The sequence below is a fragment of the Danio aesculapii genome, chromosome 18, assembly GCF_903798145.1.
Source record: "Danio aesculapii chromosome 18, fDanAes4.1, whole genome shotgun sequence".
NCBI lineage: Eukaryota > Metazoa > Chordata > Actinopteri > Cypriniformes > Danionidae > Danio > Danio aesculapii.
In genome coordinates this window covers 54,741,592-54,765,959 of record NC_079452.1, presented here as the reverse complement: position 1 = coordinate 54,765,959, position 24,368 = coordinate 54,741,592, and the positions used below count along the sequence as shown (strand labels likewise).

The window sequence follows — 24,368 nt, the reverse complement described above, 5'->3', positions numbered from 1 at the left end:
TTCACATTGAATTTATTCACAGGATGTATAATTGTGGTGGTGGTAGCAAAGAAAATATTAAAACAAGTAGGCTTTTTGATACAGTATGAAATTTCAAATGCAGCCTCTTTGTAGGCCAAAGGGGGGTTATTGACATTGGTTTCATAATAAAGCTTTAACATTCAAACTTCAGAAAAGGGTCTTCATAGCGAAAGTTATTTATGAAAATGTCCTACCAAGAACATTTTTGATTTGAGATTTAATCACTGAAAGAATCATTGGGGGCTCAAAAATGATTCGCCTATACCATACAAAAACAGCTTTTTAGAACCTTTATTTTTAAGAGTGTATTCTCTAAAACAGGTTGCATCACTTCCAGATTAGGTCTTTTGTTTGTGTTTGTTTTTCTCAAGATGTCTTCAACCTTCTAACCATCAATAGGCTACTATATGATGTCCATATTTGATATCAGAACGTTAGGATTAGGAAGATTAGGATTTTAATATAAAAGCAACAGCGTATAAAATTAGGAAACAAATACATTTTGCTTCTTATCTTGACAAACTTGTTAGTTGGACCTTTGCCATAAAACAAAGGCCTACCCAAAATATTTTCGTGTAAAAAATGATTTTGTCGAGCTTATCCACGTCGCATGACGCTTGTTGGTTTCATTTGTCCGCATATTCTGTCAGTTGTGACTCTAACTGAATTAATGTCACGCGTTGTGTTTCTCACGAGTTGTTGAGGCCGAAAAGTTCCTGTGCTGACCTCTTATCATGACAGGACCACCGACTCCAGTGGACATCAGGACAGCATCCTCCTCCTACTCTCTCTCTCTTCTTAACCTTAAAGACGCTTTCTAGCTTTTGCCTAGTCTCCGGAAAACATCTGAATCATTTTAACCAACTCCAGCTGTCGCCCTGGTGTGGGTGTGTGAGAAAGTGCATGGCCGTCTCTGAATGAGTGGAGACTCGAGCGAGTGTGACGTTTAGATTTACGATAAAAATCAGGATATTTTTGCTTCTTGTGTTGTCGGTATGAACGCAGATACGTGCGTCTCATACTGCGACATGACCTCCATGGACTCATATTATTCGCCTACAGCATCAGGGCAAGGGAGAATCCAGCAGGCCAATCCTTACAGGACTTTCCAGTCGAGCGACTCCAAATACAGTCCCACTTTCTTGCCCGCCAAAGGTCAAACTTATGGGGAGAAGCCGCGGAGTCCATTCCACCAGGACTGTCCGACACTGGATGATAGCACAGCCGAGGGCGCTTATAGCAAATATCACCTTTTTATGCAGAGATCCGCGTGCAAAACGCCTCCTGAAGACAGCAAACTGGAGGACGGCGCGCTCATCTCATGCTTCGGTGAGTGGCATCTACAGTGGATGTGCATTTATTGTTATGTGTTCTGAAATTAATTTATCTAATTAAATTTCAGCCTGAAGTTTTGGATATGAGTAATTTGGTAGCCTAATTGATGCGCATCAAAATAGGTTGAGGACCAAATGCCTTTAATAGTCTGAGCTAGTCAAATTTGTTCACACATTTGTCCAAGTTATGTTTTTATATATTTAGGCAATTGTCATTTTCAGCAGTGCCATAGAAAGACAATTTTGACTCCCACAATTTAAAAAAAAAGTGAAGAATAGTAATTGAACGTTTTCCCACTATAAGGGAATGCATATCGAGGGTTTCATCAATGCTCATAAAGAAAAGCCTATTGCACCTTTAATTCGCAAAAATAACCTTTTTGCTTTATATTTTTGCTTTATATTTTTGGCCTACATCTTGACAACTTTGAGTTGAATAATGTTTAAAACAAGGCTGATAGTAATTATTTCTTTTGGAAGTTAAATAACACGCAGTTCTAATAGCCCATTTAATCACAATCCGTAGAATTATATAGCATAATTCTTTCTAATATTTTTTACAAATTAGATATAATAAAACTTTTGCATTTTAAACTGCTAAACTCGGGTTAAATGTAACAATTTTTGTTGTTTAATAAATTACAATTGACCTCACGAAATACATTTCACAACCACAAATATCTCTTAATAAATAGATGTGGCTTAGGAATAGAAGTTTTCTTATTATATGAACACAGTGATTTATTGGATTTCTGAAGGCTGTAATGATCAAAATCCATCATTCTCGACTGCTTATTCTACCACATTTACCACATTCACAGACGTTCGCGTTGTACATGTAGGCCTATTTTTTCATATTCATAACAAATGAAAAAACGTTCGTATGGTGATCTCAGTCAAGCAAATGACTATATACAATAATTAAATATCATGATTTTCTGATCCATAACAGTGAATGCATGAAAATGCATCTCTTTGGTTGTAAATTACGCAAGACTATTTACGACGCTTGTCCGCAGGCCAGTGAAAATAGACACCGACTGTATCTTCAATTTACTATCAGGATTACTCATCAGTAATTTATTAGATTCGATTTCGGTTTGATTTTTTAACAGGTCGTGTATTTTTCCTGAGTTTAAACTTTATATGGGACAAATAATATTGTTCATGAGTTTTTTTTACGCGAATTATAAACGGATGTTTAAATGTACAATTAATTGGTTCATGTTAAAAAAATTGCTGTGATTCATTCAGTAGAAAACAGTTTTAACATGAGTTGTTAAGAAATTAGCAACTTTCTTAATTATTATTGTAAATCCTCCCACCATAAGCAAATAAACAAACAATTTTGAAAGAAAACAAATCTATTTTCAATGTTCCTTAATTGCTATTTAAATAAACAATAAAATAAGATAAACTTGTAATACATTTATTTAAAAATTATTATTAAAGAATACTTTTTATATGTACATTATCTTTGTCTTCTGTGATTATAATCAAGATAGAAAAGCAAATAGGACAGGCAACACACAGTTAACAAATCTTTAAAATATTTTAAACAGCATTGCGATAACATTATGAATTTCCATTCATGTAAAAGATATATATATATATATATATATATATACAGTTGAAGTCAGAATGATTAGCCCCCCTGAATTATTAGCCGCCCTGTTTATTTTCCCCCCCAATTTTTTGTTTAACTAAGAGAATATTGTTTCAACACATTTCCAAACATAATAGTTTAATATCTCGTTTCTAATAACTGAATTATTTTATCTTTGCCATGATGACAGTAAATAATATTTTACTAGATATTTTTAAGATACTTCTATACAGCTTAAAGTTTCATTTAAAGGTTTAACTAGGTTAATTAGGTTAACTAGGCAGAGTTAGGGTAATTAGGCAAGTTATTGTATAACAATAGTTTGTTCTATAGACAGTCAAAAAAGAATTAGCTAAAAGGGGCTAATAATTTTGACCTTAAATTGGTTAATAAAAAAATTAACTCTGCTTTTATTCTAGCCGAAATAAAACAAACAAGACTTTCTCCAGAAGAAAAAATATTATCAGACATACTGTGAAAATTTCCTTTCTCTGTTAAGCATCATTTGAGAAATAATTAAAAAAGAAAAAAATTCAAAGGGGGGGCTAATAATTCTGACTTCAACTGTATATATGGTAGCACGGTGGCTCAGTGGTTAGCACTGTTGCTTCACAGCAAGAAGGTCGCTAGTTCAAGTCCTGGCTGAGCCAGTTGGCATTTCTGTGGAGTTTGCATGTTCTCTCTGTGTGCTCCGGTTTCCTCCACAGTCCAAAGACATGCACTATAAGTAAACTGAATAAACTAAATTGTCTGTAGTGTGTGTGTGTGTGTGTGTGTGTGTGTGTGTGTGTGTGTGTGTTTATGAGTGTTTCCCAATCCCAACCGGCATCCACTGCATAAAACATATGCTGGAATAGTTGGTGGTTCATTCCGCTGTGGTGACCTCTGAAACAAAGATTAAGTAAGCTGAAGGAAAATGAATGAATGTATATGAATGACATTCGAGTCTATTGTGAAAAGCAGCCTGGACATATATATTGTCCATATTTAATATATTCAGAAACAAAATTCCTGCGCGTATCTGGCATGTATGTGATAATCACTAAGGATACTTTTCATAGAAATATTATTGTTAGATGATGCACAGACAGGGCTGTACTTATAGAGCATTTTCCTGTCTGTGGTTTGAAGAGAATGAATACTGTGCGGTTCCACACCATTCTTCAGCCTATTTGTGGTCTAGAAACAAGATACAAGGGAAGGATCAGATCCAGCCTCAAACACAGCCTGACTGACCAATCAGAGAGCATGGAGAAGTTAAAAAGGCAATACACAGAGAGAAAGAGAGATGAGGATGGGCGTGGAGGTGGTGGGGTTTTAAGTCAACATAACACTTTATAAAATGTGGGTTATAAACATGTCAGGTGATTGTGCCACCTAATTCAAAGTATAAAAGTGTGATTCACCTGTAACCTGTAATAGCGTTAGTAACACAGGGAGTAATTCTGCTTTAAAAACAATAAACTCTGACGAACAAGAAAAGTCAAGTATTCTAATAACGCAATTAAAAGCTTTTAAAAGCAGAATTTTCTTTTTTTGTGTGAACTATCCCTTTAATACATTATAAATACATTATCCTGATGAATGTTTGCAATTCATAGATGCTTTGAAAAGTAGACCTATAAGGCTGATTCTTAAAAAGATAATTTAGCAGATTATGGTTTTAAAAAGTGTAAATTTACTCGATGTACTGAATGAAGCATTTTATATTTAATATATATATATATATATTTTACAAAATAATTTAGACTTTTACATTTCTTGAAAATCAAAGTCATAATTGAGTTAAGGTTTATATGAGATGCTTTTTATAGGCACTGTTGCAAAAAAATATCACAAAATTAATACATGTTTGTTCAAATATGACATTTGAACACAGAACAATGTCAAAATATACAACTTTTCTGGACTTTCTGACCCGTCCAGTGTTTTGTGAAGATATAAATGTGAAATATGACACCACCCACTTGGGGAGAGGTCTGCCTAAAGCTTTAAAGAGCCCATATTATGTGTTTTTGAAAATGCCCTTCCATGTAGTGTGTCACACAGCTCTAAGTGAAGTAAAATATCCAGCTAAGGCTTAAATCTGTAAGTGTACAGTGTTTAAAACTATTGATTCATCTATAAAAGAGTCGACTCATAGTGCTTCAAACGAGTCGTCTTGATAACGAGTCATTAGGTGTTTCGTGATTACGCAGCTACGAAACACAAGTAGTTGCATGCGCAAGCCCGGGAGATTTGAAACCTGCGGCCCCGCCCACTAACAGAAAAAAATTGGGGTTGTAATCGCGGATGTAACTGAGGACGCGGAGGGTGCGGGAGGTGTCGCCGCCGCGCCGTCTCTATTGTGGACGCGCCGGCCCTGTGTGTGTGTGCGTTTGTGTGTGTGAAAAGAGCAAGTAGACTGCTAGATCTCCTCGCCAGTTCTTGGACTTTTTACTTGATAAAATAGTTAGTCGTCAGTATTTTCTAGTACATCGTCTGTATTTACATTCACCCACTGGCAGCCAAAATCCACTATGAAGCGTGTGTGCACTGTGACTACTTTTATATTGTAGATTAGCTGCTGGGCATTTCACTCTGTCTCGCCCTGAAGCCTGTCAGTGTCCTCGACCAATCGCAGCAGGCTGTCACCGGTCCAATCAGCGCATATTAGCTTCGCGCTGAGGAGGGGTTTGGGTACAAATGAATCGCTGAACGATTCATATGGGAGTCGCTGGGATAATTAGGTAAAAATAAATGCAGATTATAAGACCATCAAAGTGTTTTTTTGACCTTGCATGCATATTAGACTGTTGTTGGAGACCCTTACAACCTAAATATGACCCTATTTCATGTATAATATGGGCTCTTTAAGTACAGTTAGGGCTTTTTTTGAGGGATATTTAATTTATATATGATTACTGAAATATGTGAAATGGGAAAAATTCAAATATTAAAACCTATCAGAATTCCTGGTATTTTTGTTATGATTGATCTGATCATTTGAAAATGTATAAACTCTGCTTACTGAACCTCTCTATAACCCTAACCCTAACCCTGACCCTGACCCTGACCCTGACCCTAACCCTAACCCTAACCCTAACCCTAACTCCTGAAAGATGGCTCAAGCATACCTTATCACAATGTACAGTTCAGTTCAGTCATCTGAAAAGACATCTATTGTAATCACTATGCACAAATGAAAATAGACAAATTACTTCATCCCTTGTTTAGTGTATAAAATACCGTCAAAATGTTTCTAACCATGCAAAACATTGTATAATTATTGTAAGTATACTTGCAATATAGTATAAATATTATTATATAATTTATAATACACAGCATGACATTTAATTATGTTTTTAGGGAGGATACAACCTTTAGATGGGGTTCCTGACCTTCCGACCCCCGAGATCTTCTCCCTCACTAGTTTCACGAAAATAATTCCCAAAACAATGCAATATAGGGTTAATCCAAAATGAATGCTGTACTCTTTACAGTGCATTTAGAATCAGTTCAAATGTGAATGCATTATTGGAGGTATTAATGAAGCACAACAGCAAAGCGTGAAGCCTCTCCAAATCCCTGAGTGATTCATGACTTGCGGCAGCAGGGAGTCGGGCATTATTCAGAGACAGATGTGTGGTATGAGCTCCCAGAGATATCATTCATGCTTTTATGTTCAGAATGATCATTTCCACTGGGAGACCTAAAACGACAGACCTTGACTGGTTTACATAACCTTTCCTTACTAAATGACATGTGCAAATAAACCAGCATTCAGCAATTGATGGGCTATTAAGCCATGCAGCTATTAAAACACTGGCTAACCAGTCTCTGAAGAAGTATATATGATTAACTGTTTCATGATATACTGCTTAATTGTGTGTTACAGTTTAAGAGGAATGATATCCAGCACAAAATATTGAAATTAAATTAAGGAGAATGAAATTCCTGCTTTCTGTAATTTTGAATAAACCTGAAAACCTCTAAACTTTGACTTCCATAGTAGGAAAAACACATGGATGTCAATGGTTACAGGTTTCTACCCATTTTCAGAATATATTCTTTTGTGTTCAACAGAACAAAGAACCTGTTAAAGGTTAGGAACAATTGAAGAGTGAGTAAATGATGACAGAATTAATCTTTTAAAGCAGGTTACATGAATTTACATTCTTAACTGGTGTTTCACATACAAAATTTGTGCATTTATAATATTTGTCTCGATAAGTAAATGCACACATAATAATAAACGAACATAAATTGAGTCTATTTTCCACGAAATCCTCTTTAACAGACATTACTCCATAGTGTAGCTCTGTTAGAATGATCAAATAAACAAATACAATTTAAATAAATGAAGTAAACACTTAAAATAAATTAATAAACTACATCAATATATATATCAAATTATATAACGTTCTATTTAAGTACTCAAATACACAAGTGTTCCAGTCAGTTCTTCCGCAGCCATGTGCACTATGCTTTACTCTTCAACGCACAGACTGAAGAGAATATTTACATCCTCTTCATGAGCTATTTTAAGTTATAGTGAGCATCTGGGAGTGAAGTCTTGGAGACAGAAAGCTGGCTCAGTTGTGCGGTATATGGGAGTCATGTGTGAGGTCATTTATCAGGAGCTCAGATTTAACGGAAACACTGTCCTGATTTCCCACAAAACCCACATTCCTGTGCTGCTTACAGGCATTGATCTTCTCGCAGGAACATCTGGAAGTTTTGTTTCTGCTCAGATACCTGTATAGTAGTGCAAATGAATCACAAATGGTATAGGTTGCTGATTGAAGGCTCAGCGAATTGCTTAAAGGTATAGTTCACTTAAAAAAGATATATTCTGTTAACATTTACTGACCCTTTGACTTGTTCTGAACACAATTGAGTGTCTTTCTTCTGATAAACAGCAGGTCATATAATTAGAATATCTCCAAATAATTGATTTATTTCACTAATTCCATTCAAGAAGTCAAACTTGTATAATGTATACATACATTATACAACACATCCACACAGACTGATATATTACAAGTGTTTATTTCAGTTTATTTTGATGATTTTGATACCAACAAATGAAAACCTTAAATTCAGTATCTCAGACCATTACAATATTACTTAGGGCCAATGCAAAGAAAGGATTTTATTGCCAACTGAAAATTATAAACATGAAAAGGATGAGTATACACAGCACCAGGGGCGTGGCTAGACATAAATCTCTACTTGGGCACGCACCCCCTTTCCCCCACCCCCTACATGCTATATATAGTATGGCGCTCGGGTTCTCTGCGCACACGCGGAGATGCGTCAGTTTGCTTTTTGATTAAACTACTTCGCTTTCACCAGCGTTGGTCCGGTTACACATAGCGAATAACGTCTTTATTCCGGAATTACCACTCTTAATAATAATAAATACACTTGCGTATGAAGTAAATCATATCTCAAAGCATTTACTGGGGCATAGGTGATTTTTACTGGGGGACGTGCCCCAGTAAATTGGCTCTAGCGACGCCCCTGCACAGCACACAACACTTAGTTAGGGTTCCTTTTTAAGTATTCTTTTTTAAGGGGTTTTTCACCTTTTATTGCAATAGGATAGTGGAGGACAGACAGGAAAGTATTGGAAGCAGAGAGAGTAGACGGGTCAGCATAGAACCTAAAGCCAGGAATTGAACTCAGGTCACCATGAGCACCATGGTGCTATGTCAGCGCACTTAACCACTAGGCTATTGGCACCAACGTTGGGGTTCCTTTTGCCTGAATTACTGTAACAAAGCGGTGTGGCATGGAGTCGATCAGTCTGTGGCACTTCTCAGGTGTTATGAGAGCCCAGGTTGCTCTGATAGTGGCCTTCAACTCTTCTGCATTGTTGGGTCTGACATATCGCATTCCTCACAATACCCTATAGATTTTCAATTGGGTTAAGGTCAGGTGAGATAAGAACAGGGATACCATGGTGCTTAAACCTGGTACTGGTAGCTTTGGCACTGTGTGGTAGTGCCAAGTTCTGTTGGAAAATGAAATCTGCAGGAAAATGAGTGTATACAACCTAAATGTTTAGTTTTATTTCTAAGAAATTTATCATCATAATAATTTTGGAACCCTAAATTTTAAGTTTGATGTGAGCTGTATGCTCACTTGCCTATAATAATGTTAACTTTAAGTGAATGCTATCAGTGTGATAGTGTGACTATCTTGTGATTTACTGTGTGTCTTAAAGCTGTAGCTGTTCTATAAAAGCTAACGAGTACCCTGCCGCTTTACAGGTAGTTAAACGAAACTTTGATGTTTTCTTCTTGTTTCTAGCAGGGATTAAATAGCTGTGCCTAGTAAACATCTGACCTCTGCTAATTCAGAGTTGCTGTCGACTCCTTCAGGACTGGGAAAATGTTCCCAGGGGAGCAACTGGCACAAGCATGGACTCCATTTATCAAAATATACCTTGTTGTGAATTGATTCTCAAAGGAGAAAGGAAAATTACAAAGGATGTTGTTTATAAAGAGATTTTGCAATATCAACATTAGCACCTAATTACACTTGTAAATAGTTACACCTGTAAGAGATGTGATTATTACGGTATTTAGTTTGTTTCAAAAGAAACACGTGTTAGTATGTCAACAGAAAAATTGCTTACTTCTATAATATTAAAGATTGTTCTATATTCACTTAAAAATAAAGCTGTTTTATTGGCATCAGTGTTTGCTTGTAGAACCCCTAACATCCATGAAAACATGTAATTACATAGCAGTTTGTTTGTTGTGGAAAATATTAAAGAGCCCCTATCATGCGTTATAAAAGATCATAATTTGGTTTTTGGGATCTCCAACAACAGGCTGATATGCATGCAATGTCAAAAACGTTCATTGGCTTGTAATATGCATTTATGGTTATCTAATTGTCTCAACGACTTCTGTATGATTCATTTCTCCAAACCTCCTTTTCGTGACGCTAATTTGTCTCATGACCCAGTCTGTTGTGATTGGTCTACTGCATGCAGTGTGAGTCGGAAATGAAATGCTCACCACTGCTCAAAGACAGTGTTGAAGCAACAAGCAGCAATGGTACAAAGTAGCCTGTATGTGTGAGCCCAATGCATGAACTTAATAAAGAAATGCAGTTAAACACAAGTATATAGCACTATTCTTAACCATAACACAATAAAAACAACAACATACAGTTAGTACTGTCAACTAATTATTAATTGACACAGCTGCAAAAGTTGAACTATTTTGAACATTGACTGCGGTGTGCACAAGCTCGTTGGAGGTGCGTTCTGAAATGAAAGCTCAGACGAAACACCTAAGGATCTGAATTCATGACGAATTGTTCAACTGACTCAGAGGTCCTGTCCCTGTCCCCTGCACTTTTTCTACATGGATCTGCTGTTTGTCCTCTCAGAAACACAGTATCAGGTCACTGAAACACTTTCTGAAAACTCTGGCCAGGGTGAAGATTTTCTGAAACACAGTGTTGAACAGTGTTGTCGAGTGGCCACTACAACCGAATTTTTCGGCTCATTGGCCAACACGGCTGGAGTCACACCAATTGCTGAAATTATGCAAATTCCATACATTCAGAGCAAATTGCATTGCACATTGCATTGACTTGTATCCAGTTTACTTGTGAAACATATTTATTTTCTCTTTGGTTTCAACTCAGCACTGTCATTATCTATTGGAGGGTTCATTCATTCATTTTCTTTTCGGCTTAGTCCCTATATTAATCCGGGGTCACCACAGCGGAATAAACCGCCAACTCATCCAGCATTTGTTTTACGCAGCGGATGCCCTTCCAGCCGCAACCCATCACTGGGAAACACATACACACATACTACAGACAATTTAGCCTACCCAATTCACCTGTACATGTCTTTGGACTGTGGGGGAAACCAGAGCACCCGGAGGAAACCCACACGAACGCAGGGAGAACATGCAAACTCCACACAGAAACGCTAACTGAGCCGAGGCTCGAACCAGTGACCCAGCGACCTTCTTGCTGTGAGGCGACAGCACTACCTACTGCACCACTGCTTCGCCCGTTGGAGGGTTCAGCTTGCCCTTAACATCATTACAGTAAAGCGTTGAAAATTGTTTATAAAAAAACTTGTGTACGTGTGGATATGGTTAGATACTCTTTTCTTTTTGAGAAACAGTAATTTTATACACAATGCACATTCATATTTAAACCCTTGCTGGCTTTTTTTATTTTCAAAAACCCATAATAGGGGCTCGTTAAAATATTGTTTAAGAAAAAAAAGAGAAAGATTGGAAAAGTGGGCCTCTACTAACATTGATTGATTGATTCATTCATTCATTTTCCTTCGGCTTAGTCCCTTATTTACCAGGGGTCACCACAGTCGATGCCTTTCCAGCCAAAACCCAGTACTGGGAAACACCCATACACTCTAGCCATCCACACATGCACTCATACACGATGGCCAATTTAGTTTATGCAATTCACCAATAGCACATGTCTTTGGACTGTGGGGGAAACCGGAGCACCCAGAAGAAACCCACGCAAACATGGGGAGAACGTGCAAACTCCACACAGAAATGCCAACTGTCCTAGCCGGGACTTGACCCAGTGACCTTCTTGCTGTGAAGTGACAGTGCTACCCACTGGCGCTCTCTACTAACATGTTTTTTTTTTTTACAAATCTCCAAAATCATGCATAAACTTTACTTGAATTCTGAGCTGAAATGAAAAGACAGAAAAACCTCAGCAATGCTTATTCCTGTTGTTCCATGTAAATTGAGATCAATTAATGAGTTCCTTGCACATTTTTCTTTGCTTATAAACGTTACTTTATGGACAAACACAATCTTAATTTACTTTTTTCTAAGTATTAGTCAGGGCAAAGAGCATAGAATCACCAAGAGGCGACACTCAAGTGAGATTTGGGAAACAGCCACTAGATGGTGTGGCGGCCATTTTGGAATGAAAGTTCCAATAGAGCAACAGCATATTATAAGACTGTAAAATAAACTATTAAAAGTGCTGATGATTGTGATAGTAAGTGTTGTATTGTCGTCTTTCAGGTTGTATCTCAGCTTTAAGGCACTTTTTAAATAAATAAATAAAAAACAAAGCACCTACTTGCCATCGCGACAGCAATAAGATCCAATCTGGGGCTGAATTGCTGGGCGCTGCTGTTGCAATGGAACGTTCTATTGAGTGTCGCCTCTTGGTCAATCTAAGCTATTTGGTCACGGTGAGGTTTGATGTATGGTTATTTTTCAAAAATAAAAACATTAACCTATTAACTACCATATAATTTCTAAACTTAAAAGTGCACAATATTATCAAATATTAAAGTCACGCTTGTCTGTTTCTATGAGAACACTCGATTTTTTGTACCACTACTCACTTGACATTTCAGTTCTAAACTGTTGTGAAATGTGCAAGCAGTGATGTATTTGTTTTTGCGAAAACCACAGACGCTTGTTTTTATGAGCCTAGGTTGCGACAATAGTTATGAAAGAACTGTTCAAAGAACTGCATTGCTATGAAAAACATGCTCACAGAATCCTTGTTTTGAGTGTTTACTTTAAAGGTGAACATGTAGGAATTTATTAATAGTCATGCACTGTAGTTCCTGTAGCTCAAATAAGTAGAGCATACTGCAACCAAAGCCAAGTTCAGTAGTAAGGCAGTGCATGAACTTTATAAAATGGAAACCCTTAAAGCAATGCAAGTGAAGTCACTATGGATAACAGCATCTGCCAAAAGCATTAATGTAATATAATGTTAAGTGGATCTGGGCTGGCTGCCTAAAGGTAACAGGTTGAATCCTCATAGGAGAGGATCATGAACTTTATGTCTACTCGCATCCCTCTGAGCAGGATTTGAACCAGCATCTCCAGGGTTGTATGCCTCTTCAGGCCAGAAAAGTGAAGTTTAAGCACACAACTCCTACTAGCCTGCATTTGTTACAGTTATAGTGCACTTTTGAGTAAACCATTTCACCTCAGGCTGCTACAAGGAGATTGTCTCTCACTGTAAGTCATTGTGGCAAAAGGCATCTGTTAAATGATGAGTAACCGTTGCACAATGTAGTAAAGCTGAGGCGTTGTTCAATTCCAAAAAGATGGGGTATTGTGTCAAACAGTACTATGATTTATCAAGTGGAAATAGCCAGCCAGACAAAGCGGTAAACTATGTAGGCTGTCTGTTTCGCCGATTTCTTCATCAAAGCTGCAAGAAAACTGATAAATGGAAATATATATGCAAATTACGTTGGAATTACAAATATGTAGGCTACATATATGTCCAAATATATTACATAGAATTGCAGGTGTGTGTTCATATAAACCCAATGGTTGAACAACATATATATATATACTGTAAATGGAAATGTTTTGCAATATTTTGAAATATATGTTTCTTATGACACATATTTTATATATGTGAACTCCAAATATGAGCTTGTCATAAATGTTATTTGCAGATATTTCCATGTATCAGATTCTTATATAGCTAAAAGGAACATCTCTATGTCATTACTTAGATTATTCGTTCTATATGACAAAAACCCAGCACAGAGCATCACTTAAATCCTCAAACATTTGGAGAGTTCTCAAACCCAGACTATTGCTGTCAATGTGAAAATGGCTGCCAAAACCAAGGAACTTTGGCTCGAAAATGCAAAACATGCAATGGCACTGTTTAGAAACTCTGGTAGTACGCAGATTCAGCATAACATGGGCTACAAAGCCAAGGAAAGACAGCAGGGCGGGACTGAAATGCTCACCACAGCAATTATGATGATTTCACCACCAAACACAGAGACAGAGCAACTGTGTTATCACAAAATATCAGTACATTTAAAACCGAACTTAGTTTAAACTCTGAACAAGAACATGAAAATAACTGATTGTCTACATATTTATAATGTAAAAATTATTTATCTGTGTTCGTATAAAAATGATTGTACACAACCAGATAGCATATGTACTGTACGTCTGCATTTTAAAGATTATTTGGTCTGTAAAAACACCGCTTGTGTGTAAAGGTCTGATGAATGTCTTAAAAAGGTCTGCTGAATGAACCTTCTTAAAGACTTATTCTAAACATCTATTTAACATCCGAATATTGCCGTCCAATAGACAGTTCGCAGATGAGCAAAAGCTCTAATAAAAGTCTTCCAGATGGAAACATGAACAAATAAATGTGATTTACTGTATCATCTATCATTACCCAATTAATTATAGATGTCATTACGTTGAAGTATGTAAATGCACATTAGGTGTATTGCACTGAATTTTTTATTTGAATGGTTATATACAAGATAAAATGTGTATCAGCATTTGTTTCCAATAAAACAGTAACTATGTCAAATTCTGCATAGAACGTGTGAAAATATTGATTAACTGTGTTTTGAAAAATAAAATGCTACCAATTAGTTTTAGCAATAAAAAGGTGTGATATTTGATTATAATTTGTTTTCAGCTACATCATATAATACTATTAAACGTTACTTGACATCTGAATTAACTCCATCAAGTTCAAAGTAAGTACATAAAGAAATCAAATGAGCTAAAAACAAACAAAAAATGATAAAAACTTGGTCCTGCATGCCAAAAATAATCAAAAAACCTCGACACTGTTAAACTTACTGTAGAACTGAGAACCTCAGAGAAGTTTGCTTGGAACAGGCAAGTTTTGATTATTTATTTTCAATCTGGGCATGTTTGTACTTTAATCAAGATACAGATTCAGGCTTCCAACATGGAAACATGTTTTCAAGGAAGATAAAGAAAAGCTTGTTATTCATTAGAGGCCCTTCAAATCGAAGGTGACAACAGAACACTCTTTACCTTCAAATAAGCTTTATTTTTATAGGAGTAGTTGAGAGTGTTTTTATGAATATGCCAGTCTCTGTCTACATTTTCTTCTACGCATCAGAAATGTGATCAGCGTACTTTTCTGTAGACTGTACTGGAGAGAGAAATAAGACACTGTTAATTGTGATTTCTCTTCTAAATACTGTGAAAAGACAAACTCCATTTCTACAGGATAAAAACTTGTAGAAAAGGTATAGAAAAATGGTAACTGTGACTTTTTAATTTCACAAACTAAACCTAACCCTAACTTTTTTGTAGCTCTGTAAGATAATATCACAATTAAGAGTTTATATTTGCAGTTCTGAATTTATACATTTCACAATTCTTTTTTCTTTTCAGAATTTTGACTTTATTGCAGTTGTATGTTTATAGGTTGTCTAGAAATTTCTCACAGTTCAAAATTTACTGTACAGTTTCAGAGAGAGTGTAATGATGAAAACACATGCAAACAGACAAAACTGAGAAAAAAATTTGAGAAAACGACAACATTGGTGTGTTAAATTGCACCATGTTAAGCTCTCTCAGCCACCGCAGAATACTATGATATAAACTCAGAATTTAGAGTTTACAGGCTCTATTTTAACGATCTAGGTGAAAAGTCTTAAACAAATGGTGCAAAAAAACTAAGGGCCCTATCATACACCCGGCGCAATAAAGCGCAAGATGTGTTTGCCCCGACATGTTGCTATTTTCAGACCAACGCAACCCTAGTTTTCCCGTTTTCCCGTTTTCCGCAATGTTGTTTAAATAGCGAATCCATGAAATTTTTCAGTTTATTCACAACTTGCTTTTGTATAATGTTATTATTATTATTAATATTATTTATTCTATGCATATTTATATATGTTTTAATAAAAACAAGCTTAGATTTGTCCACCTGTCAGGTTTTGTACAACACTGTTTACTTATCCACAAAGAGAGAAGTTTTATTTATTGTAAATAAAACTCTTCCAGACATTTATTTACAAAACTGTGATTTCTGGAAAACTTTTTTTTCTCATAGTATTGCAACTCTAGTATTTATTTTTTTAATCAAAATTTTGACTTTTTTCTCAGAATTGCAATTTTATTCCACACAATAAATGTTATATATTTTTAAATATTTAGCCATTTTAACTTTTCATTCATTCATTTTCTTCTTAGACCATTCATTTATCAGGGACGGAATGAACTGTTAACTTATCCAGCATTATGTTTTACGCAGCGGATGCCCTTCCAGCTGCAAGCCAGCACTGGGAAACACACATACACTACGTGAAGTTTATTTATAAACTAATTTCGAGAGGATCACGTGCTTATGATTAAACACGGCTGGTTCTGCATTAGCCATGTATGATCCACCAATCAGACCATTCCTAACCCACTATAAAGAGCCAGGGTTTCTTACTACAGTCATCTTCGATTTGAAGAATCCCCCCTTCCACCCCTACTTCTCCACCATTCCCTTCATAGGGCGGCACGGTGGCCCAGTGGTTAACACTGTTGAAGTTTGCATGTTTTTCCCGTGCTCGCGTGGGTTTTCCCCGGGTTCTCCGGTTTCCTCCCACATACCAAAAAACATGCTCTACAAGTGAATTGATCAATCTAAATTTAGCACTACAGTCAAACTCTCATCCAGCAGCATATCTCTGCATAGCAATCATTTTAGTCATCAGCTCTTATCAAAAAAGGGGGAGTTGTCGAGATTTACCTGAGCTCAAGGCTCCCCTCTCGCCCTGCAAACGGGAGGGAGCCAGGGCTCAAGGACCTTGTGAGCTCAGAGCTCTGTCCCGGGACAGCATGCCATACTTGCTAATAATCAATCATCAGCTAAGTGTGAACTCTTGAAGGACAAATTAGCTTACCCAATTCACCTATACTGCATGTCTTTGAAGAGTGGGGAAAACCAGAGCTCCCAGAAACCAATGCCAATGTGGGGAGAACATGCAAACTCCACACAGAAATGCGAACTGACCCAGCTGAGGCTTGAACCAGCAACCTTCTTGTTGTGTGGCAACAGCACTACCCACTGCGCCACCGCTTTGCTCATTTTAACTTCATTTCTTGCAATTGTACATTTTGAAAGAAAAAAACAGAATTACAAATATAAACTCTTACAAATTTAAATACTATTTACAGTTCATCAATGTTGTCCTAAAACTATTGAACCCTTGTCTAAGGACATTTTTGATAAACCTGTTTGATCCACTTTAAATGTTGCTCACTATATATACCTCAAAACTATCTGATGTATATACATATCCATATACAAATACAAAAATGAGAGAGAACCTAGTTTTCACACTGAATCCACAAATAAGATCTAAAAACTGAACCGTTGTGTTTTCAGGTAAAGATGGCACTGGACTGACAGACACAGACATGCCTCAATCTGCAGATCCCACAGCACTGGATGGCAGTTTCATCAGTGTGAAAGATGCCGGGGTGAAAGGTCAATCAGATCGTCCCATCTCTGACCTCAGCAGTGCTCTGGACAAGAGTGAAGCTGAGAGCAACAAAGGCAAAAAGAGGCGAAACCGCACCACTTTCACCAGTTATCAGCTGGAGGAGCTGGAGAAGGTTTTCCAGAAGACGCATTATCCAGACGTGTACGCTCGAGAGCAGCTGGCACTCAGAACAGACCTCACTGAAGCCAGGGTGCAGGTAGGCCTGGATATAGTAAATATTACAGTGAAATATGTGTTCAAGATACACTCTCAGAAAAAAGGTACACTGTGGTACAAAGAATGTTCCTTAAGGAACAGTTTTGTACCTTTGTAAAATGTGATAAGACCTCTTATGACCTTTTATGGTACAATTGAAATGAAGGTACTCATAAAAAAGGTATAAAAGTGTTGAACAACTCCTTTATTACAATATCTATGAAAATAAATATTACTGGAAAGGCAAAGTGATTTTATGAATAATTTCCATATTAAAACATGAATCATCATTTAAAAGCATATGTTTAAAGAAACTCATAAACGTTAATTATTAAGTTCTATAAAACAGAACAACTGGTAAAACAAAACTGTAGGTATTGTAAACTAAACATTTTAAGGCATTTTTAATAAACATTTGGTAAGCATTTTCTGATTAATACAGTTTCATTATTGATATCCACACCTTTTGGCGTTTGCTTTCCAATACACACACGTGAGCTGGAAAAAGTGTTCACGCAGACATTTAGTATTGTAAAACTTAAAATGTCTATTTTAAAATTAACTTTTAAGTGATTATAAAGGTGTAAAAATTGGAGGAAAAAAATGTTTATATTGTACATGAAATAATGTATTTCTTTAACATTTTTGTGAAAAGTCTTGAGAAATGTTGAGCAAAAATTCTTTGATTTCTTTTGATTTATGTTGAAGTATTTTTATTCTTTTTTGTAAATGGAAAAGATGCATTTACACAAAAATAAACCTGTTTAAAAATGTATTTGATGTTTTATATTTGCTGAAAATAAATTGACGCATTTGGATATAGTAAAATGCCTTTAAATAGTTTTTGAAGGAACACATTTGACACTGTTAAGGTACAAAATGTCTTGTCACTGTAGTGGTACCTTCATGAATCAGATTTGTACCTTTGATGAAGGTACAAAATTGTATCTGCAGGTTTTATAAACCAAAGGTACACTTTGGTTTCCCGTGGTACAAATCATGTCCTTAAAGGTACAAACTGCAATGGTACACATTTGTTTCTTTGTCTTAAGGTACAGTTCTGTTCCATAAAAAGGTACTGCTCCAGTGACAAGGGTTTGTACCTTCTTTGGTACAACATTGTACTATTTTTTTTTTCTGAGAGTGTACAGTACAATTGTTGATCATTTGCTTTTCTGGTCTCTACTGCAAGAACCTGCACACAGTTTAGTTTAGACAATAATGTTTGGCTAATTAAGTTTCATCGGTAAATTTAAAGTATACCTCAGATCCTACAAAAAGAAGTTTGATGAAGTTTTATTTGGTAGTAGTAGTAGTAGTAGTATAGTATTTCCTAGTCTTTAAAGTAAAATAACTCAACATAAACAAGGGAGGCTGAGAAAAATTTTCATTTTCGATAGAAATTTCAGACGGCACTTAAAGGTTTTTGCATCTGAACTCTTCATATGATGATGATGATAATAATAATAATACTAATAATAATAATACTAATTCTACTAATAATAATAATAATTATTATTATTATTATTATTTATTTATTTTTTATTTTGTGACAATGAACGTTTATTATTATTATTATTATTGTTGTTATTATTATTAATAAAGAAGTAGTAGTAGCAACAATAGTAATAGTAATAGTAGTAGTAGTAAGTTTTAGTAGTATATTCAAATATGTGATACGTGTAATATAATTTTATAATTATACAAAAATATAATTATTTCATTTTTTAGTGATATTTAATAGTAATGTTACTTTTTGCCACTATTATTACTGTAAGGTATTATGCAATATTAAATTATAGACAATTGTTTGAAAATAATATTATAAAAATTCAATAATAATAAGTAAAGTAAAAATGTTATAGTTTTAATAACATTGAATCATGGCTACTACATTTAATATAATGTTATATTACTATAATGTAACTATTTTATAGATTTATTATTATTACTTTAGACTTGTACTCAGATTTATATTTTATTATTAATATTTTGTATAGTACTTCTTTTAATTGTAGTAATTAATAGTAAGAAATCATTCAAAGTATCATTATTTTATTTTACATTTGACCATTTCTTAATCTGTCCTCAATAATCTATAGGTTTGTCTCTGATCATCTTTAAAAAGTGAAAAAAAAAAGTTTTTAAAGATTTTGCTTTTAAAAAAAATAAAAAATTGACAGAACATCCTGACAGAAGTTGGACCTGATATTTATCTCCAAATTTCTATCTCATGTTTAATGTACTTCTCTACACACCACATTTTTAAGGACGTTACGATGAGTTAGAAAAAGCACACATTCTCTGGCAGGGGAAGAAAACACAGTTTAACGTGCCATAATCAATTTCCATGCAGGGAAACCTGGAGATACAGTGCAGTAACTGAGGCCAAACAGAACCAACCATCACACACACACACATGAGTCTCATTACCCCTGCAGGCTGACAACACACTGCACACGCTGTTGAGTGACTGCAGGGTTTGACCCGCGTTTCACAAACATACCTAGAGGAATACGCAATCTAGACGAACCCCTCCTCTGTGCTGTTGTTCACTGTTTTCTCTGTCAGACAGCACTTTCCCTCAAAACACAAGGATGTTTAGATGATATCATAGACCTACAGTAAATTCCTTTTTGAAAATAATATGGTATCGTTTGCATGCATGTTGAAATGCAAGTTTAACCTTTTAGTTAGGATTAATGACCCTTTAAGATTAAAATCTTAGCATTTTTTTAACAACTGACATACATATTTAAGGGAATAAAATGTACCCTGTTGAAAAATGGAGCCTTTAGTTATAAATGTTTGCATTTTTGAAGTTCCAATATGCACATTTTTGGTATACAAATTTGTGTTTTGTGGGACCTTTAGTTACAGTCTTTAGTACGTTTGCACTCGTATGTATACTAATATGCACACTTTAGATACTAAAATGCATTTTAGTAAATAGTATTGAACCTTAAGATACTTTTTAACTACTAATGTGCACACTTTTATATTTTTAAGCACTTATATTTATAATTTAGGTACTAAAGTGTACTAAACCTTTTATTATAAATATGGACCCTGTAAGTAAAATAATTGGTTAAATGAATTAATTCAATTGTACAACCCCAAATCAGAAAAAGTTGGGACAGTATGTGAAACGCAAATAAAAAAAGAAAGTAGTGATTCACAATTTTATTTCATTGCAGACAATATGAACACAAAATAGTTCATGTTTTTTTCTGGACAACTTCATTTCATTTGTAAATAAACATCCTTTCCTGTCATTCAGACTTGCGACACATTCCAAAAAAGTTGGGACAGGAGCAATTTAGGACTAGTAATCAGGTAAATTATTTAAATAATGATGTGATTTGAAACAGGTGATATCAACAGGTGATATCAACAGGTGATTGTAATTATAATTATGATTTGGTACAAAAGCAGCATCCCAAACAAGGTCTAGTCCTTTGGGAACAAAGATGGGCTGAGGATCGCCAGTTTGCCAACAAATACATAGGGAAATTGTTGAAATGCTTAAGTTTAAAGGACAGCAGCACAAGCCTAAGCTGAACTACTATGATCTCCAATCCCTCAGGCGTTACTGCATCAAGAATCATCATTCATCTATAAGCGATGTCACCACATGGGCTCAGGACTACTTTGGCAAAGCTTTGTCAAGTATCCCAATACGTAGTTACGTCCACAAATGCCAGTTAAAACTGTACTGTGCCAAAAGAAAGCCCTATGTTAACACTGTCCAGAAGCACCGACTTCTATGACCTAAGAGGCATCTGGGATGGACCATCACACAGTGGAAATGTGTACTGTGGTCAGATGAATCAGTATTTATGTGTTTTTGGACCAAAGAAGTAAAGGATCAACCAAACTGTTACAAGCAACAAGTCCAAAAGCCAGGGTCTGTCATGGTATGGGGTTGTGTCAGTGTCCTTGGCAAAGGTAACTTGCAATTCTGTGATGGCACTATTAATGCTTAAAAAGTACATTACATTAGATTTTGGAGCACAATATGCTGCCTTCTTTCCAGGGACACCCATGCATATTTCAACAAGACAATGCAGAACCACATTCTGAACAGATTACAACAGAACAGTTCTGAAGTGGATACAGGGACTTAACTGGCTTGCCTGCAGTCCCGACCTGTTTCCTATAGAGAATGTGTGGTGCATTTTGAAGTGCAAAATGTGACAATGAAGACCCCATTCTGTTGCCCACCTTAAGACATGTTTGCAGGAAGAATGGGAAAAAATTACACCTGAAACACCTCATCTCTTGGTGTCAATTTTTTCAGTCCCTGAATGTCTTTTAAGTGTTGTTAAAAGGAATAGCAACATTAAAAAGTGATAAATGTATTACTGTTACAACTTTTTTCTAAATGTGCTGCATAAACCAAAATTGGAATACCTGTTTTTTTTTTATTTATAAAACCACGAGGAACACAATAAATAATGTGCTGTTGTAATGTCTGCAATGTAATACAAGTCAAAGTAAATTTAGAAATCACTTTCTTTTTTTGTTTGCATTTTCCATACTGTTTGTAGGTATTATTCATCAGAATTAAGCCTTTGGTTACAAACTTTTACATTTTTGATGTACCACTACCAGGTACCTAGAATACCTTTAATACCTCTTACCAATTTCTTATTAAACAGAAATTGTAACCATTTCCCAAGTACCAAGTAGTACCTCTCATGAGTACAGCCATATTCACCATTGGGAGGTGGCATAATCACTTACCTGAATACATTGAATACATCCATCATCTGGGAATTTTAAGTGAAGTTGTTCTGTTTAGAATAAAAGAATATTTCAGTGTGAATGTACTCACACTATTTATACTACAAAATGACACAGAATAGTGCACAAGTATGCAATTTGGAATGGACACATACAGGTACATCTGAAGGTACATAAATGAATAGTGCATAAGTATTCTCAATTTGGGCACACTACACTATACACTTAAAAAGTGCATAGTTTTGTAACTAAAATGTCCATGTTGTTGAATGCACTACTTATGCTATTTATGCTGCAAAATGGCATAGAATAGTGTACAGAACACCTGAAACTTGTCTATAGCACTTATTTACTGCTGCTCTTATAATTGAATTGAATTGAATTTTATTTGACAGATTTTAGACAAGCTGTACAAGTATCCCATACATTTTGAAATAAAAACTGTCGAGGATAAAAACACAATAAAGCCCTGGGCTTGTTTCCATTGTGGTCCTCGCTGTTAAATGAAACAAAGTATGGCTTCAAAATACCGATGATGCATAAAACAGACAGTATCTCATACATTTTTAAAACGGGAACAAAATAATTCACAAATACATTCCTTCATTCATTCATTTTTCTTTTCGGCTTAGTCCCTCTATCAATCAGGGATCGCCACAGAGGAACGAACCATCAACTTATCCAACATACATCCCACGCAGCGAGTGGCCTTCCAGCTTCAACCCTATACACAATCCAGTAACATATAAAATAAAAACATCCTTGTCCACCATGCAAACTAATTATCCTCATCAAACAACCATCTTTTGATTACTTTTTTGAACCTCCTTAAATCTTTTATTTACTTGATCGATTTTGGTAATTTGTTCCACAGGATTGCACTTGTATATAAAAACAGTTGTGTAAATTGCTTCCTTGTCCTCATTTGTAAGTCGCTTTGGATAAAAGCGTCTGCTAAATGACTAAATGTAAATGTAAATATGCAATTCACAATATAGGTACTAAAATGTAACTTTTAGTTAGCAAGTTTCTTTATGTAAAACTTCAGTATTTTTGTACTTATTTAGTAATCAAAAAGAAGCCTTTAGTCACAAACCTCTGCACTTTTGAGGTACCAATATTAACACATAAGTACTAAAATGTGCTTTTTGGTTACCTTTTGAAAAGGTACTGCCCCGGTGACAGCTTTTTATCTGGATGCATGCATGTGCGTGTGTGTGTGTGTGCATGTGTCTGTGGTCCACGGCTCTAGTCTGGGAGGTCAGAGAGGGCAGCTCTGGAAAGCCGCAGGCTTAGGCGTCAGGAAATTAAACATGAAATGTAAACAAACTCCAGCCTGAAACATTCTCCCCTTTCACTTTCTAACATCCTTATTTCCCTTTAGAATTTGAGACTGAAGAGAAGAGAAGGTCGAAGAAGAAAAACTGCATCAGAAAATGATGAAAAAACCTGCTGAGAAATGCTGTAGCAGATATAAACTAAAGAATTTGGAGAAAACAAAATGTCTGTTATCGAGATGTTAACTTGCATTTCTGTGGGAAAAATACATAATTGGGTTAGACACCCATGACTGTGATTTTAAAAAGCTGAATTAGCAAACTAACACTTGTGGAATATAAATCGTCAAATGCATGAAATATGTTTCATTTGTCTTAAACTAATCTAAAAATAGTGAATTGTGAGCTATAACCTCTCACTGCTTCATTGTGAGAAACAATTGCACAAAAATAGGTATGAAAAATAACAAGTTGTTAACTCAAGAACAGGATATAAACATATAATTACACAAAATAAATTTATAATTATATTATGAACTCGCAATTAAAAATGCAACATATAAAGTCTCAATTCTGTGATATTACAATCACTCAGCAATTTGTAACTTGAGATTTAGAGGATAACTTGTATGAATTTCTATGATATTAATCATACATTTTACAAGAATTTGCTCTTCCCCAATGACAGTTCGTTTTAGGGGTGGGTTTTGGGGCAAAGCCTTGTTTTAAAAATTATACGTTTCCAATGAAATTGTATGAATTAGACACTTTTTTTGTTAAGTTTTCTCAAGATCAGGATGAATATATTGTACTTTTTTTTTTACAATAAAAGAATGAAGTCAAATATATACCTGATATAAACTCTAAATTGTGTTATAAACTTATAAAGCAGTTTTGACATACAAAAA

The 24,368-nt window shown here is 35.4% G+C and overlaps 1 protein-coding gene across 1 annotated transcript in view; it reads left to right on the top strand.

Moving 5' to 3' along the window:
- The first annotated feature begins 646 nt into the window (after nucleotides 1-646).
- alx4b (ALX homeobox 4b) overlaps nucleotides 647-24,368 on the top strand; it is a 36,897-nt gene continuing 13,175 nt past the window's right edge. Inside the window, exons 1-2 of the mRNA XM_056479042.1 lie at nucleotides 647-1,350; nucleotides 17,125-17,438. Of these exons, the coding sequence (XP_056335017.1) occupies nucleotides 1,017-1,350; nucleotides 17,125-17,438 (648 nt within the window). The 5' untranslated portion in view covers nucleotides 647-1,016. The remainder of the gene's footprint in view (nucleotides 1,351-17,124; nucleotides 17,439-24,368) is intronic.